This window comes from Melitaea cinxia, chromosome 12, assembly GCF_905220565.1.
Source record: "Melitaea cinxia chromosome 12, ilMelCinx1.1, whole genome shotgun sequence".
Lineage (NCBI taxonomy): Eukaryota > Metazoa > Arthropoda > Insecta > Lepidoptera > Nymphalidae > Melitaea > Melitaea cinxia.
Genome location: NC_059405.1, coordinates 1,174,828 through 1,191,918, shown reverse-complemented (window position 1 = coordinate 1,191,918; position 17,091 = coordinate 1,174,828). Strand labels below are relative to the sequence as shown.

General features: G+C 32.8%; 1 protein-coding gene across 1 annotated transcript in view; it reads left to right on the top strand.

Moving 5' to 3' along the window:
• The window catches only part of LOC123658426, a 42,243-nt gene extending 41,078 nt beyond the window's left edge, over nucleotides 1–1,165 (top strand). Inside the window, 1 exon segment of the mRNA XM_045593850.1 lies at nucleotides 582–1,165. Within this exon segment, the coding sequence (XP_045449806.1) occupies nucleotides 582–1,091 (510 nt within the window). The 3' untranslated portion in view covers nucleotides 1,092–1,165.
• Nucleotides 1,166–17,091: the final 15,926 nt, after the last annotated feature.

The following is a 17,091-nucleotide window of genomic DNA, read 5'->3' as shown; positions in this document are numbered from 1 at the left end:
TACAGTCGAATTGAGAACCTCCTCCTTTTTTGGAAGTCGGTTAAAAATACAAAATATCATCATCATTACAGCCTATACAGTCCACTGCTGGACATAGGCCTCCACAAGTTTACGCCAAAAATAGCGTGAACTCATGTGTTTTGCCCATAGTCACCACGCTGGGCAGGCAGGTTGGTGACCGCAGTACTGGCTTTGTCGCACCGAAGACGCTGCTGCCCGTCTTCGGCCTGTGTATTTCAAAGCCAGCAGTTGGATGGTTACCCCGCCATCGGTCGGCTTCTTAAGTTCCAAGGTGGTTGTGGAACCTTGTTATCCCTTAGTCGCCTCTTACGACACCCACGGGAAGAGAGGGGGTGGCTAAATTCTTTAGTGCCGTAGCCACACAACAAAATACAAAATATGAACAATAACTAATGTTATAAATATAATAATTATTTAGTATAGTTCATAATGATGATATTATAAAATTTATTGTGACCTTAAATTTAGTTTTTGGTCTTAAAACTTTACGCTCTGTATTTTTTTTTAAACCAACAATACGATGCTTTATCAAAATATATTAATCGTGCAATCCATTACAGGAAGTTTTGCCGAGAGAACTACTTCCAGACCCAGGCAGCAACACAGAATCACCAGAACAAGAGATACCTTCTTCAAGCACGCTACAACGTAACTCTGATAACCGATCGAATAAATCTACTGAATCTATAAAATCGATCAGAAAAGTTATGGACAGAAGCAGCGTCATACATCCCTTAAATTTCAGTGTAAGCGATTTGCAAAATTCGCCAAAATTACCAAAGAGAAATAAGAGAAAGAAAGACGAAATCACGATACCGATGAGAGACCTGACACTTACAATGTCTCCTGTAAGAGTCCATCGGCGAGAGAAGAGATCAGACCACGACAATTCATCAACACTCAAAAGAGTCACCGAATCGAGAGAAAAAGATGATACCCTAAAAAGAACGACAGATTTCGGCGACATAAGATTCGCGGATGAAAATTCAGAATCGTCGAATGAAATTAAATTCGCAGACGATTCGCCAGATAGCAATAGATTAAATGATAAATATGAAGTTAGGGCTTAAGTTTCGAAAATATTATGTTTTATTCATAACGTACAAGGAACATACATGCTATCATTTAAAATAACTTACGGATAAGACAAGAATATTTTCAATGCCTAATTTAAAAAAAAAATTAAGATAATTTGACACATTACTTTGGATATAATTTTATGACTGATTATGTGCTAGCACAAGTACTTATCTAACAGGCCATTAAGAATAACAAAACAATATTTATCATTATTGATTTATTCAAGTTAAAAAAAGTGTGTATGTCTCATTGAATCGCGTAGAAACATTTACATTTAAGGACATTTTACATAAGTGTAAAATATAATTATTTCCTTATCAGCTAAATTATTAGATCCCTTATCTTAAAACATTGTATAAAACTCTAGTACCATTCCAGTAGTTGAATGTAAGGACCAAATCTATAACCTGACGTTACCTTTCATATCATCATCATCATATTTTATATAGAAATCATATCAAAGGAAACACAGCAGAGGTAAAACTGAATGATGGGAATCGCTGGCAAGATCCTGGTCAAAGCGTTTTAATCGACTTCTATAAACGATGAGGCTTTTTATTTTTTATTACCTTTTAGTTTTTACTGGGTGTACCAATTTTGAGGATTCCTTTTTTTCTTCAAAAGCTGTATCTATCGTGTGATTACTTTTAAATTTGAGTTAGATCTCAGTGTTCGTTGTGACTTAACCCAAATAATGCGTATCACTGATGATAATATTATTTTATTACTTATCGATTTAATTTCAAGTCGGTTTGACGACAAACAATTATCTTGCAGCAGATTTCCGTCCTCGATTGCTGTGATGATATGATTTTCGAAATAATACGTGTCTATTGTCGAATAACATATTCCTATATTTTTCAAATCATATATCCACATATACATTGTAGGATCATATAAACTTACTATAAGAGTTTTATAATCAAACCGTTTACGACTGTTTAGGCTTAAATCTTCTATTTTATTTTTATAGCACTGTAACAAAATTCGACTTTATTTTTCACGTCTAGAAGACTGATCTATTCGGGCGGTGCAATAACGACTCATATAATATTATTTTTATTTATTTACACAAAAAAATTAGATCAGATTCGAACTATGTGATATTATATATATTTTACGTAGAGTTAATTTAAATTTAAGTTGTGTAGAAATTGTAAATCTTTCACGTGGCGAATATGGCGAGTGATTATATATATGTATATGCTTACAATACATATGCTTTACAAGCGTGTCAAGTGAAATGCGACGCCGTTTTACGCTAATGGTCTTTCTGTATACGCTTTTGTGCGTAGTCTTGCGAAATGTGGCGCCCAACGTGGGACCTCGACTCGATAATTTTTTTTTCTTAATAATTGGAATAACAATGCAGTTGCGTTATTTTCAGCTTAATAATATATAAAATGTGCCTGTTTTACATCAAATTACTCGCGATGTTACTTATTTAAGCACACTTGTCATGGTTTGTTTTACGACGCACTTAATTTATAAACTTAGATTTTAATTGCAAAAGTATATAAAAAGTTTCTATAAGTATTAACCATTTTTTTTTTAATATTTTACGATTACTTTATTGAATCTCAGTTACTAGTCATTTATACTAATTAAATAATATATTGATTTCTAGTATGTTTATTATAATCATGTTTCGTTATTTGTAAATTATACGTAGATTAAGATTTCACAAACTGTGTATATAATTTTAATTTTTATTTATTTATAAATTAAATTAAATACCATATAATTGTGTTGTCATTTTTATTTATTAAAAAAAAATATTGTTCACTTTTTTAATACAAAAGATTTACTTAAAAATAAATATTGTTTTATAAATATATGGAACTGGATGTTTATATGTACATATTATTTTAAAATTAACAAAATATAAATTGTTTTACTGGTTTCCGACGTCAATAAAACATTTAATTTTGTATTTGAATCGATAGTTTTATTTCGAGTCCTTAAAACAACTGAGGGTACAGCAGAAAATTTTCTGCTCAAAATATGGAGCAGCCCGATTGGGGTAGTAACCTCGGTAAACAATACTGTTTTCAAGCAGTTTTGTTTTCCTGTTGTTGAGTAAGGTGATCAGAGCTCCTGGGGGGAACAATAGGATCGGCAACGCGCTCGCGATGCTTCTGGTGTTGCAGACATCTATGAACCATGGTATTCGCTTACCATCAGGTGAGCCGTACACTTGTTTGCCGACCTAGTTATATAATATATGTATATAATAAAATAAAAAATTATACATAAAATTACTGTTACCAGCTGTTACAGACTGAATTAAATCAATAAATTATCTTTATTTCATAAATGTATATTACCATATCAAAGAAATTATAAAAAAAATCACTTAAATAAAAAGTATATGCTGTGTGGCTACGGTGCTAAAGAATATAGCCACCCCCTCTCTTCCTGTGGGTGTCGTAAGAGGCGACTAAGGGATAACATAGTTCCACTACCACCTTGGAACTTATAAAGCCGACCAATGGCGGGATAACTATCTAACTGCTGGCTTTGAAATAGACGTCTTAGGTGTGGCAAAGCCAGCCCTGCGGTCACCAACCCGCCTGCCCAGCGTGGTGACTATGGGCAAAACACATGAGTTCGCACCATATTTGGCGCGAACTTGTGGAGGCCTATGTCCAGCAGTGGACTGCAATAAGCTGAAATGATGATGATAATGATGATGAAAAAAACATATTAATCTTCGTGTTTACAAATAGAACAGAAAATTTGGTTTCAAAATGTAACAATTGTATTGGACTTAGAACCTTTTTAAAAATTCACACACAGTAACTAAATATGGAATACAGTTTATCACTCCTAACCCAATTATATTCTACAGACCGTGGAATCCAATGTTTCATAGTAGACATAAACTGATTACTGCTAGGATGTGTGGAGTTAGAGAGTATCGAGCAAATAATTTTATTTTTATGAAATCTGTGTCACTATTAATGTGTAATAAAGGCAAAAGGATCTTATTAGTGTTTTTTTTTTAAATATTTTTTTTTAAATGTGTAAAAACAGTGCTAAAGAACCCGAGATCTCCACATTTGACACTCAAAGAGTTGCAATTGTTGACATAAACTAAGCCAAGATCTTATTAATTACAAAAATATTATGAAACTACATAAATGAACTATAAATAAATTAAGGTGATTTAAAAAATAAAATAAATAAAATTCGATCAAAATTAAATATAAACCATTTTATTTTAATTTTAATTTTATTACCGTAATCGTATGTTTAGCATGAATATCTTGCTTGAGATACTACGATGTATTATATAGCTACACAAGTATACAAGTAACATACTTAATATACCATACACATAACTGATAGAAAGCTTCTCCACCCCACTACAAATACCTGTAAAATGATCAATACTCCACGAAGACATGATTTAATTACGCCACATTATACAACGATATTAAATTCCTCTAACTCGGCTTGGATGTTATACTTTTTTTACATATATTCATGCTTAGAACGGAATGTTAGTTCTTATTTTCATATTGAATCAAAGCATTATTTAAGATCGCATATTTGGAATGAATGGCAATTTGGAACGTTCTAGTATTTTATTTAAAATTGTCCTTTTTTGTATGTTTAAAATTCAACTCACGTTTGATTTTATAAGAAAAAATTTGTATGTAGACAACTTCTAACAAGAAGATGTTTTGAATGAATAATAAAAGAAACTTAAAAAAAAAGATAGTCTGAAATATGGACATATATTTTTTAGTGGATGTGGGTAGTCTGAAAGAGATCACACTATCTAGTGATACGCCCGTTGCATACGATGTAATCATTTTTTTCCTTTAAGCTTTATTCTTATTTAATTGTTATATGTTACTGTGTGCAATAAAGTTATTTATTATTATTATTAAGATATGACAGAACAAAATATATCCCATTAAAGATTTTGCACAAAATCCAGATCCGTCCAAATTTTCAGCAAGATATATTTAACCCTGAGAGTGACGAAGTATTTTAACCTTACAGAATATTGTAAGCAAATAATTGTACTTTCAAGTAGTTTTTCCTACAAGAAAGGTATCAGAGCTTCCAGAGATACTCCTGGTTTTGCAGCCATACGTTACGATAACCAGTTACCATCAGATGGTTTGTTGCCACACTAGTGGTATAAAAAATCCATCACTTATTTTCGCTTTAACCCTCTCTTTTCTTTTGTTTCCCTCTCCATTTCTTTTTTTTCAAACTTTTATCTATCTCCTCACAACTGCTGGGGCTTTAGCCCACCGACATAACAACCGTCTGGTCGGAGGATCCTCGCTTTGCGATGGCAGACGAAGAACTCACAAACAATACCATCGCACCGCTTTCCAAAAATCTATTAGGAAAAATAATTTATGTCTTCAATTAAGTATTTATTACGGAAAATATTTTAATAAGTATTTATGGCTGGTTTTACTATTAATGCCAAAAATAATGTAACTACTGATTTATTTAGTCGCCTTCAAAATTATTTATACGAGTAGCGACAGAGTAGTGGCGATTATGAGTACAGAAATAAAGGCAATTAGGAGTAAACTGTGGATAGTAATGTGAAACGAATAAATGAATTAATTGTTCCCTCCACTGGTATAATAAGCGGGGAAATTCTGCTAACATTCTCTCAAATGTCAAAATAAATGTACATTAAAAAATTAGTAACCCTAATAACCTAAGAGCAACTGTAGTAGCCAAATTTCAATCTACTTATAGAAGTGTTATTAGGTAGACACGTATTTATATTTCCGTATTTTTAATTAACCTAAATTGTTACTATTTTTATCTAATTATACTTTTTGTTAGATACAGATTGAAATATATAAAATGAGAGATTATTAAATTTTTTTTTAAGTTTTGGGCGTGGACTAAAAAGATTGAGGACCTGTGGACAACAATCACAGTCTAACGACGCTACAAAGCAATACGCAGATTGGATCAAATCCCTCAGCAGGGTAATATCCTGAAACGAATTCCAGTACTAAGGGTCCCTACAGAGCAGTCGTCCTTTGCAATTAACTGTATGAAATTCCCTAACATCTATCTAGCACTCTGGATTTTGAATAATGAATGACCTAAAAGGGTCGTGTTGTACATAATACTGTTACAAGGGATTCGAATGCCATTATATGGGAATCCTATTTTGTCCGAGAAGTAAGTGGAATTAGAAATATGTTGTAAAGACGAGTTCCTATATTGAAAAACGATACGTTTTGCTAACAAACCACTAAGTTTCGTAACATAAGCAATCTATACAGATAAATAAAAATGGAGTGTCTGTTTGTAATATTAAAATAACTGCTTTTTACTGAATGCAAACGGATTAATGCACACGGTACATATTTATATCAAAATATATTTTTTTACAATTTTTGTCTATCTGTCTGTCTGTCTGTCTGTTTGTTCCACCTAATATCTGAAACGGCTGGACCGATTTTAACGTGATTTTCACTGGTAGATAGCTTATGTAGTAAGAGTAACATAGGCTACTTTTATTTTAGAAATTTATTTATTTTATAACTCTGCGAGTTGAATATTTTTGTTGATTTCCACGCGGACGAAGTCGCGGGCACAGCTAGTATAATATAAACAAATCAAACATTATACGTCTTGTAAAAAATTCATTAAAGCGTTTGTTTGTAAATTGTGCTTCAGAAAGCCGTAATTCCATTTTGGTTTTTTCCATTTTCCATTTGGCCATTGTGGGTAAAATTGTAATTATGACATAACATTGTAGATAAAATTTTAATAATGAAATCAATTTCGTACACAATAAGTCTGTGGAAGCTGTATTGAATAAATTTTAAACTTCGACTAACAGAAAGAGCCGATACTAAATTCCGGTTTCTACATTGAAATGTGTTTGTTAAATCAGAAGATTAAGAATAAATCAAAAAATCTGATGAGGAGTCGTCAGATTTTGCTCAAATTTAAATGCGATCACTCGAGAAGCACCAGTCTTTGAATGCAAAAAGAATCATAAAAATCGGTCGGTTCTAGGTGAGAAAAAAATTATTAGGTAAAAATACACAAAAAAAAATATAGTCGAATTGAGAGCCTTCTCTTTTTTTGAACTTGGTTAAAAAGAACAGTAACTGATGCCCAGTTTCATATTTAAAAATAAAAATAATTGTGATTTAGACCACATGACTGATGTAAAACTTCTGCACAATATGCCTACACTGTAATTTAGATATACGAAACGTAACTAAGTAGGTAATGGTCACCAACCCGCCTGCCCAGCGTGGTGACTATGGGCAAAATACATGAGTTCGCGCCATAATGTCGGTCGCGAACATGTGGAGTCCTATGTCCAGCAGTGGACAGCGATAGGCTGAAGTGATAAAGTGACGAACTAACTATGAGAGAAAGAGAAAAAGAAAATGCTCGCACCACTCTCTCTAGCTCCATTCGCCTCTGTCGATCACACATTTGGTAACGCTCTCGTCACACATTCACCAGCTTACTTGTCAAGCGCGCGTAAAGAAGTTTGACTTCAAAATGTACTTCTCTAGACTCCAGTTGTGCGTCGGAGCTGACACACATTTTTTTTCAAAGTTGTCAAAATCAAATGCATAATAAAATATTTTTTATTCATAAACATTAGGCGTATAAAACAAAATACGTTTAAAATCAAAATTAAATCAAAAATACAAATACTGTAAATACTGTATTCAAATGGCTTCAAAAACACTTTTGCAACATTTCGTATTAATTACAAGTCGAAATTGGCATGTACAAATAATTAAAAAAATATATTACCGAGTAAATAATGTATTATTAATACGACTCGTGCTTGGCAAAGTGCTATAGGGTGTCCTTACCAACAGTACACCACTAGTACAGGTTTGAACTCGGATTAACAAAAAAGTACGTGACACTTGCCTCTTCACTCGCGTTCACACTCGCCTCATTGGGGACGAGACAGCTTAATGCGTCCGGGTGTTCTGTTGAAGACGTACAATACAGGTGTTACAAGTTTATCTACATTTTAACATCTTTTTAGACGGCTTAGTTTTAACTTTGAGACTATAACATGTGATAGAAATTTTTCATATGATACTTTTCAAGAATGAAGTGTGTAGCAAAGAAATAGCGTTGAAATACATTAATAACTATAAATATAGCTATATATAAGTAAAGTTTCTTATAAGTTAAGTTTTCTAAGTAAACTTTAGAAGTAATTTTGTATCGTCATTTTTTAAAGTAGGTTATATTATTTTAACAACCGCTCTGGTTTAGTGGAGCGTGAAAGCGCCTAATCACCGACGGTGGTTTGATTCCCGTTCGGGATAGATACTTATATTTGTACAAATATTTCTTACCGGTTTGAATGACTTGTTTTGCCTTGTGGGTCTCCCCATCGTGACTCGGAGAGCACGTTAAGCTATTGGTCCCGGTTTTATCATAAATATCTGATAGCGATCGTTACTCATAGTAGGGAATATATCCGCCAAACCGCAGTAGAGCAGCGTGGTGAATTAAGCTGCGATCCTTCTCTTACATGAAGAAAGACGCATATGTGCAGCAGTAAGATGTTACAGATTGGATCCTAATATTTTATAATTAATTAAGAGTTACTGATGAGATTCTGTTAAAAATATTCGGAAAGTAACTCATCAATTGTTCAAAACAAAAAAAAAAATACAATAATATTCAATCATATTATATCCTGCATGAAAGATAACGTAACTTAATGAAAAGTGTTACGCACAAACACTCAAAATCCTGTTCCTTAGGATGGCCAAACAGAAATAAAAATAATTTTCAATAAATCTGACTTTTATCAAAATTCATATATTATGGTTATTTTTAATTAAACACATAAATGGGTACAAAACCGTTAACAATAACTCTTAACAAGACCGTCGGTAATTCGATCCGGGAGCTCCACCCGAGCCACCCCCGAGAACGAATGACCGAATGAACGGTCACGGATGTAGTAACGCGTAGATTAATCTCAAACATGTACATTTATTTTTATGACGAATTGTATAATTGTAACAAAATTTTTACAATTAATCCTTTATAATATTGTAAATAAGTTCATGCTTAACTGTGATAAAAAAATATTTTTTCATATTCTCATTTTGTTATTTTCACTGCACTTGTATGTATCCATCATAGTATGACAATTTGTAACAATATCAGCCTTTCTGAGTTAAAGAAAATATATTTTAAATCAAATTGACATTTCTTAAGGTAATAAATTAGTAAAGACCTCACAGTAAACGGCTTCAAGTATGTCAACTACTATGTGGAAAAAAATCCGGCATCCGGATACATACACAAGACAGAAATTAATTATTAACCAAGCCATAAACAACTACAAACTAACAAACTATACAAATATTTGTCAAGAGCTGGAACGTGATAAAATGGTCATAACTGCTGCATATCATTATTTTTAAAAATCGACGCTAATATTTAAACGAATTATAATACTGAAAAAATGTGGTTAACATATAAACACACACTTATCTATTTCTGAGGTAGGTAAATGAATGCCTGCGTTTTAGATAACAACTCGGGATGGGAATCAAACCAACAATTACCAGAGTAGAAAGCAAGGTCACTGTAAACTGCGTCAACGGGCAAATTTAAAGATTTAGGATAAATTGTCTTTATAACTAAGTGTCGCATCTAGTAGGACTATATCTTAGAACGTGACCACTATACCGACATTTGTTAAGGAGTTTTTGTGACCTAGATAATTAGGTCGCCGCGTCGCTAGATCGCAGCACTATTCGGTGCCATCATCTGGGACCGGCCGAGCGGTTTATCCTCTTAATTAACGCTATAAGTTACATGTTTAAACAATAGTTTAGTTCCAAGTTGTATCCCTAATTGGTAAATTTTAATTGAGCTTCCATATTTGCTCTGTGGAGTATCTTTGGCTATAACGCCTTGGTTAGGTTTTGTATTTCTTTTTTATAATGGTATTTCTGTGAAATTTAAATTTGGTTTATAAATTTTAAATATTATTCCGTATTAATTGTATGATGGATCATTAGTTACATAAAGAAAATATTGCTATTATTTTTTTCATTTTTTTTAGCTAAAAGGCAATAGCGTCTATGATTTGAAATATGAAAAAATTTAGAATAGAGAGAGAGAGTTAAATTGAACTAAGCGAATAGTATATAATAATAATATAAGTCTAACGGAACAGTGTCTATATATATATAAATTTCCGAAAACGTAACGAATTAATAATGTGTATGGCATTACAGGAATGGACTGTGTACTTCATTACAAATAAAGGTTGAACGACTGACACAGACACTTTCAAACATAGTTGTATTTGCTCGCAAACGAAAAAACCGACTTCAATTACATCGACAAGTAATACAACGTAAGTAGACGAAAAAATAGTCAAGTACATACGCGTTATCAAAGATTACTCAAAAAGTTGTTATCAGATCTCGATGAAATTTAAATGTGACCACACGATAAACATCAACTTTTGATTTAAATAAAAATCATCAAAGTCGGTATACCCAGTAAAAAGTTATGCGATATAATACAACGTAGGTCGACGAAAAATTGTCAAGTAAAAACGCATTATTAGATATAACTCGAAAAGTAGTTGTTAGATCTCAAATAAATTTAAATGGGACCAAATGACACACACCACCTTTCGATTAAAAAAATTTCGTCGAAATCAACCCACCCAGTCAAAAGTTCTGAAGTAACATACATAAAAAATACAGTTGAATTGCGAACCTCCTCCTTTTTTAGAAGTCGGTTAAAAATAGCGCATCACTGAGCGTTTCGTTCAAAAACAATTTAAGCACAAATGCATTATTTTTGTTTAAATAGCTGTATGTAAATTAATAACACAGTATCAATTATTAAAAATATTAAATTTCATGACAGCGACAACACCGTGACACGGGGGCAGTGCCGGAGCCAAGCGTTATTCTAGCTTCAAAACTTTAACCATGATATCTCCATAACCATGGGGTTTCACACGATGGGAGTGGTACCAGAGGGTAACTCACTCCTCCCCCTTTTTCGCCACCTAACCCCCAAAACCAAAACACCACAAATTAGCGCCCGATTGTCTTTAGACTAGCCCAAATAAATATAGCAGCATACATTTAGCTACGTGTAGTAGACACGTTGTGACAATTTGTTATTTTTAAAATGGTATTGTTAATATAACCATTCACATTGTATTCTAATCACATGTCAATTTAATAACATTTTAATTTAATTCAATCGCTCATTCGATAAATTATAAAAATACTGAGGTTTAAATAATGAACTCCACCGCAGACATCCGGTTGACAACCTGCGGGTTGACGGATAATTAACTTTCCAAGAGTTATGACAATTAATATTTAAAATTTTATTTATGTTTTAACATTTTATTGCGCTATTTACAGGTCGACTCAAAGAGTTCTCATTTAGAAATAAGTCCGCGTTGCAAACTCAAATCAAAGAAATCAGACGTCTTCTCGAGTCATTTTTAAGATTCATAAGACAGGTTGTTTGTAGGCATTTAAAAACAAGAGAATGCAATAATTAAGTATAATGTTCAAAATTATGTTAAAAAATAACAAAGAAAAAAGTGTGTGTGAGTTTACTCCTTCAGATCAACTATCTAAATAGGCACAAAGAAGGCTCACTAGTCTAAGAATGAGATTAACGAATTATGAGAAACGTAAAGAGGTCAATCGTTCAGTAGATTTCACTCTGATTCTTAAGGAGTAAACTCCAATCTTAAATAAAACCTACACACACACACAAAGTCATATAAAAAAAATACATATTTATAGGTCAGAATTGAAAAATTCTCTTCACATAAAACAGTCTACCGACATGTCATGAGTTAAACAGCAGGAGAAACTGTAGGCAATGTCAAGTACAATATCACACAATAGGAAATCCAATACAGTTGGTAGCAAAGTTAAATAATTACGACAATTATCCGTCAAACTTTTCGTCTGTGAGTTCAAAGTATTTACATTTATTTCGCGATAAAGTATGTTTAATTGAGCAATTGCTTGTTAAATTATTTATTAGGTCTATCGTTATCATTAGCCTAGCTACGGGATGTTTTTTTTTTTATTTAAGTGATATATCCACAGGCTTATTATGCCCGTGCTTTTGTTATTCCATATTTTTTTTTGCTACGGGATGTTGGAACTTTTGTATAATTATGTTTCAAGTCTCGAAGTGTGTGTGTTTGTTTGTGATTTGTGTATGTACGTGGATGTGTATAGAAGAAGAAATAAGGTAAGGTAAGTTTTTATATCTAAATCTATACAAATAAATAAAATTGGAGTGTCTGTTTGTAATATTAAAATAACCGCTCTTACTAAAAGCATATGGATGTATACACGGTACATATACCAAAATAACATTTTTTTTTACAATTGTCGTCTGTCTATTAGTTCCGGCTAATCTCTGAAACGGCTGAGATGATTTTGACGGAACTTTCACTGGCAGATAGCTGATGTAATAAGAAGTAACTTAGTCTTCTTTTCTTTTTGAAATTTATTTATTTCATAATTCTGCGAACTGAACAATATTTCTTTGTTAAATTCCACGCGGACGGAGCCGCGGGCACAGCTAGGATTAAATAAATGTTATGAATATAATTAACCTGGAAACATCCTGCCATTAGGTTAGATTAGAGGCCTCGTCTCCAAAATGCTTTGACAAAAACAAAAACAGACAGGACGAGAATGTAACCCGCAACTGCTAGTGCTAAAGCAATTACTCGCAAACTACACAATACGGGTCGCCTGTGGATAAATAAAAACAAAAATGTGGGAAAAACTATACTTACCGAAAAATTAAGCTGTGGAAATACCAAATTTTAACAAAATCTCATTTGGAATGTTTGATGGATACTTTCTTAATAAAATCTTTAATTATTCAAAAAAAGTCAGTCTTCAGTTCTTGAAAACAACCTGTCGGAAAATATTTTCCCTTTTTGTAAATTTCTGTTTGTACTTTAAAGGTGACTTTATACTTATAATTAAAACTATAAATGTAAATGTAAATTGGACGCTTATAAACAGATTATGCAAATTGCTTTGTTTCCGATTTAATGCACTGAAATCCGGCAGACTGATGTTGTGATGATCTTCGCGTCATCATTTCAGCCTATTGCAGTCCACTGCCGGACATCGGCCTTCACAAGTTCGCGCCAAAAATGGCGGAAACATATGTATTGCCCATAATCACCACGCTGGGCTGATCTTAGCGTCGTATGGGAAATATCGATCATACTTAGCCATCTGTTTCTGGTTATGTTTTTAAGATAATCTCGACAAGTTACGATAACTCACGTTTATAACAGTTTGAGAATAAAAAGCAACTTGTGTTGTCTGCGTAATTGGAATGTGAAAATGGATAAGTATTCTTTTAGTTACATATTCTTATTGGGTACCTATACTTCATTAATATTGCTGAGATTTTCGTGTATGTTAATATCTTTTCTTACTTAAAATACTTTATAATTCAAATTAAATACATATAAAATGTGTGTAATAAAATATTTTACATGAAACAACTTCATTCAGATCATGGATAAAGCTTTATAAAGACAACGCGCGTATATAAAATACATAAGGCACGCGCTTTGTCTCAAACCATTTCCTGAAATCGGAAGGATGTAGGAAGTGGTTACGAGTGGGGAACGAGGGATGATGTAAAAACTAATTGCTCCTCTGTAATTACAGGCAATGACTGTTCATGGATTACGAGCGTCCGTGGATTTCTTCACTCAATATTTCTCAAATAATAAAAGGATAAATTTTGTTTCGCTTAAGGCAAAAAGAAATATTGAAGTAGGGCGTTAGCGGAACGTATTTTGCTCAAAATCCGGAGCTAATCGACTAGGGAAGTACTTCAGCCTTACAGAAGATCATGTAAAAAGAACCCTACTTTCTTTAGAGTTATGTTTCTGTAATGATTAAGGTGGCCAGAGCTCCTAGGGTGGGTCGGCAAAGTGCTTGCGATGCTTTTGGTGTTGCTTTGGGTAACCGCTTGACCATCGGGTGAATCGTAGGTTTGTTTGTCGACATATTCATATAAAAAAGGTAAACATACAACACGTTTTGGTAGAATTGTCCTAAGAACCTCTTTTGCCTGCTTCCAAAAAAAGCCTGTCAATACATGAACCTGATAAAATGAATCAGCAGTTGATCAAATATACTAAAAATGGTATACTTAAATATACATATGTACATACCCTAAACTGTGTGAAAATAATTATTTTAATTTCGTAATAATCTTGTTTGAATGCAAATTACAAATAGATACAAATATAAAAAGATGAATAATACGTATTATATTTATATTAATGTTACCCCGAACTTTCCAGAACATTAAAATTATAACAGTTTAACCGCTTAACTTCTCCATTAGTTCTAATAGCCGTTTTATAATAGAGTTAATGTGTTTAGTTTATAGAAGTTTGGTGTGTGATATTCATTCACTCCAACATCAAAGTTAAGGTGCTTTGAATAGATTTAAATTCAAACTATTTAAAAACTTGTGAATTAGAATTTATTGATACTTTTAGTAGACAATACGTGTATTATAAAAAAAAGTTGTCTGTAAAGTTGGTTTAAGGACGATAGTTTAACGTCACAATGTCATAAAAAAAACATTTTCTCGGCGGTATAGACCAATCGAGAGATAGTATATGGAATATGGGTAGATGCGGCTAGCGCATGTTTACATACTATTACTGAGCGTAACGGGTCAATGAGCGTAACGCAAGAGTCATCCCTTTTCGTGCATGCCATTGGCATTCATCGATTTATTAGATATTGTCACGTCAAAATATTGGGCACTCTATACTGTCACAGCAAACACGTAAATAATCGCGATTGTCATCATATAAGCCTTAAAACAATCGTTACGCTTGGTAGGAAAACTGCGATATAGAATAAAGCTTCAAACTTTATGTCAAATAAAAAAGTGTGTGTGTCAGCTCTGATGCGCGACTGGAGTTTACTCCTTCAGATCGACTGTCTAAATAGGCACAAAAAAGGTAAGTCTAAGAAAAAGATTAATACCATAATAAACGAATCAAATAACGCCATCTATCGGAATCCTGTTGGGTTATTAGGAAGATGGAACTATTAGAAAACGTCGTAACGCCATCTATTGGAACTCAATATGGCTCCGATAGATGGCGTTAAGAAAAACGTAACAAGGTTATTCGTTCAGGAGATTTTACTACTCGTATTTTCTTATACTTGGGGATTTATTTGAAAATCGATTCTTCAAGAGTAAACTCCAAAATGAGGCTTTTCCCAGCATCCATTATTGATTTATTTTTAGATATTTTTAACCTCAGATTGAATTTTAGCATTTCCTTTCAAACTAATTGATTTTAAACCGGTCCTTTAAAATACGTTTCTGTTTAAAAATGTTCTTTAAATCCAAACAATGTGTGAAAATAGCAACGATTATATTGTGATAGTTTAGCATAATTTTAATTATGTGCATTAAATTCACGCTGTGTCTTTTGAAACTACACAGATTGTGGTAAATTAAATATTCAGATTACCTTCCAATGTGGAACGTCTATAATTCTCTAAAGGAAATCAGAATGTCCCAAGAGAAATTCTGTTACACATTTATCCGTAATGGATCACCGTATTCGATTACAATCAAATTCTTTTCTTAGAAAATAAGCTTAAGGCCACTGCTGGGACTTACATATTTCTTTTTAATACATTTTCTTGATAAGGTAGGGCTATATATATATATATATATATATATATCATAGACTCAATTTTTGAAGTGAAACTTTTTTACACCCGCTCAACTTGGCAATTAAGCTGGTGAATTTATGATGAGAGCGTTACGAAAAGTGTGATCGGACGAGGCGAACGGAAGTTGAGAGGGAGATATAAGTTAGTGAAGATAGGGAGAGACAGTTACATTTCGTATATTACTGTAGAGGCAAAAAGAGTGGTGCGAGCACACATTTTCTTTCTCTCTTCCTCTCATATACACATACATATAGATAGAGGTAAAGAAATTTTACTTCAGTCGTGTGGTATAAAGCACACTCGTTTTTTTATTCTTAGTCTTTAATTCCGTAAAAATCTTCCACAAAGTTAACCATTTTTTAACGAAAACTTTAAAAAAGTTAAGCTGGTTTAGTTTTCGAGTTTAACGCAAGTTTTAAACCCTAATGTAGTAATGCAATTTAATTTATAGATAGATTGATTGATAAGTGAAATGATTTGTACAAAGAATGAAAGAACGATGCAGCGAATAAAAATATTTATGCGATGTTTATAACGAATAATTTCCCCGAGGATGAGCTGCTTTAGCTGTAGTGTGATTGGGTACAAACAAAGAATGATTCTGAACGAATGAAGCGATAGTCGGGCTGTACGAATGTCACTCTCCTGGATATGGATTTAAGTATATTATTATTCTCTTCAACACATTGATTTCCCGAGATAGAGATTGTTTTGTTGGTACGTTTAGTAAATAAACAATCAAGAATATCGTTTTACAGAGCTTAATTATTATTATTATTTTTATATAAAGTTATGTCCACAGGCTTATAATGCCCATGCTTTTGTTATTCCGATTTATAATTTTGTTAGTGATCGTTTACTTGGTACATACTGCAGCTTACCTTAAGAAAACTAGTTATGCTATCTTAGTGTCCCTAATGCAGACGTGAGTCCACCGACCATAATTATGCTAACTTAATTGATAGAGCTTGATTATTGGGAAGGGTTTGTTTTAAGATTTAGGTAAAATGTGTTACTTTTTAGTTTTGAAAGGTCTGAAATTATACATATTATAAAAAATGTTTATAGCCATACAAGGGGGGTTTCTGGTGTATATATTTTTGGATCACTGAGACGGGATTTGAGTACTGCCATATTAAAAAAACTGTTTTTATTAAAAAGTAACTGCGGAGTTTCTTGCCGATTCATCTCAACAGAATCTACATTCCGAATCGGTGGTAGC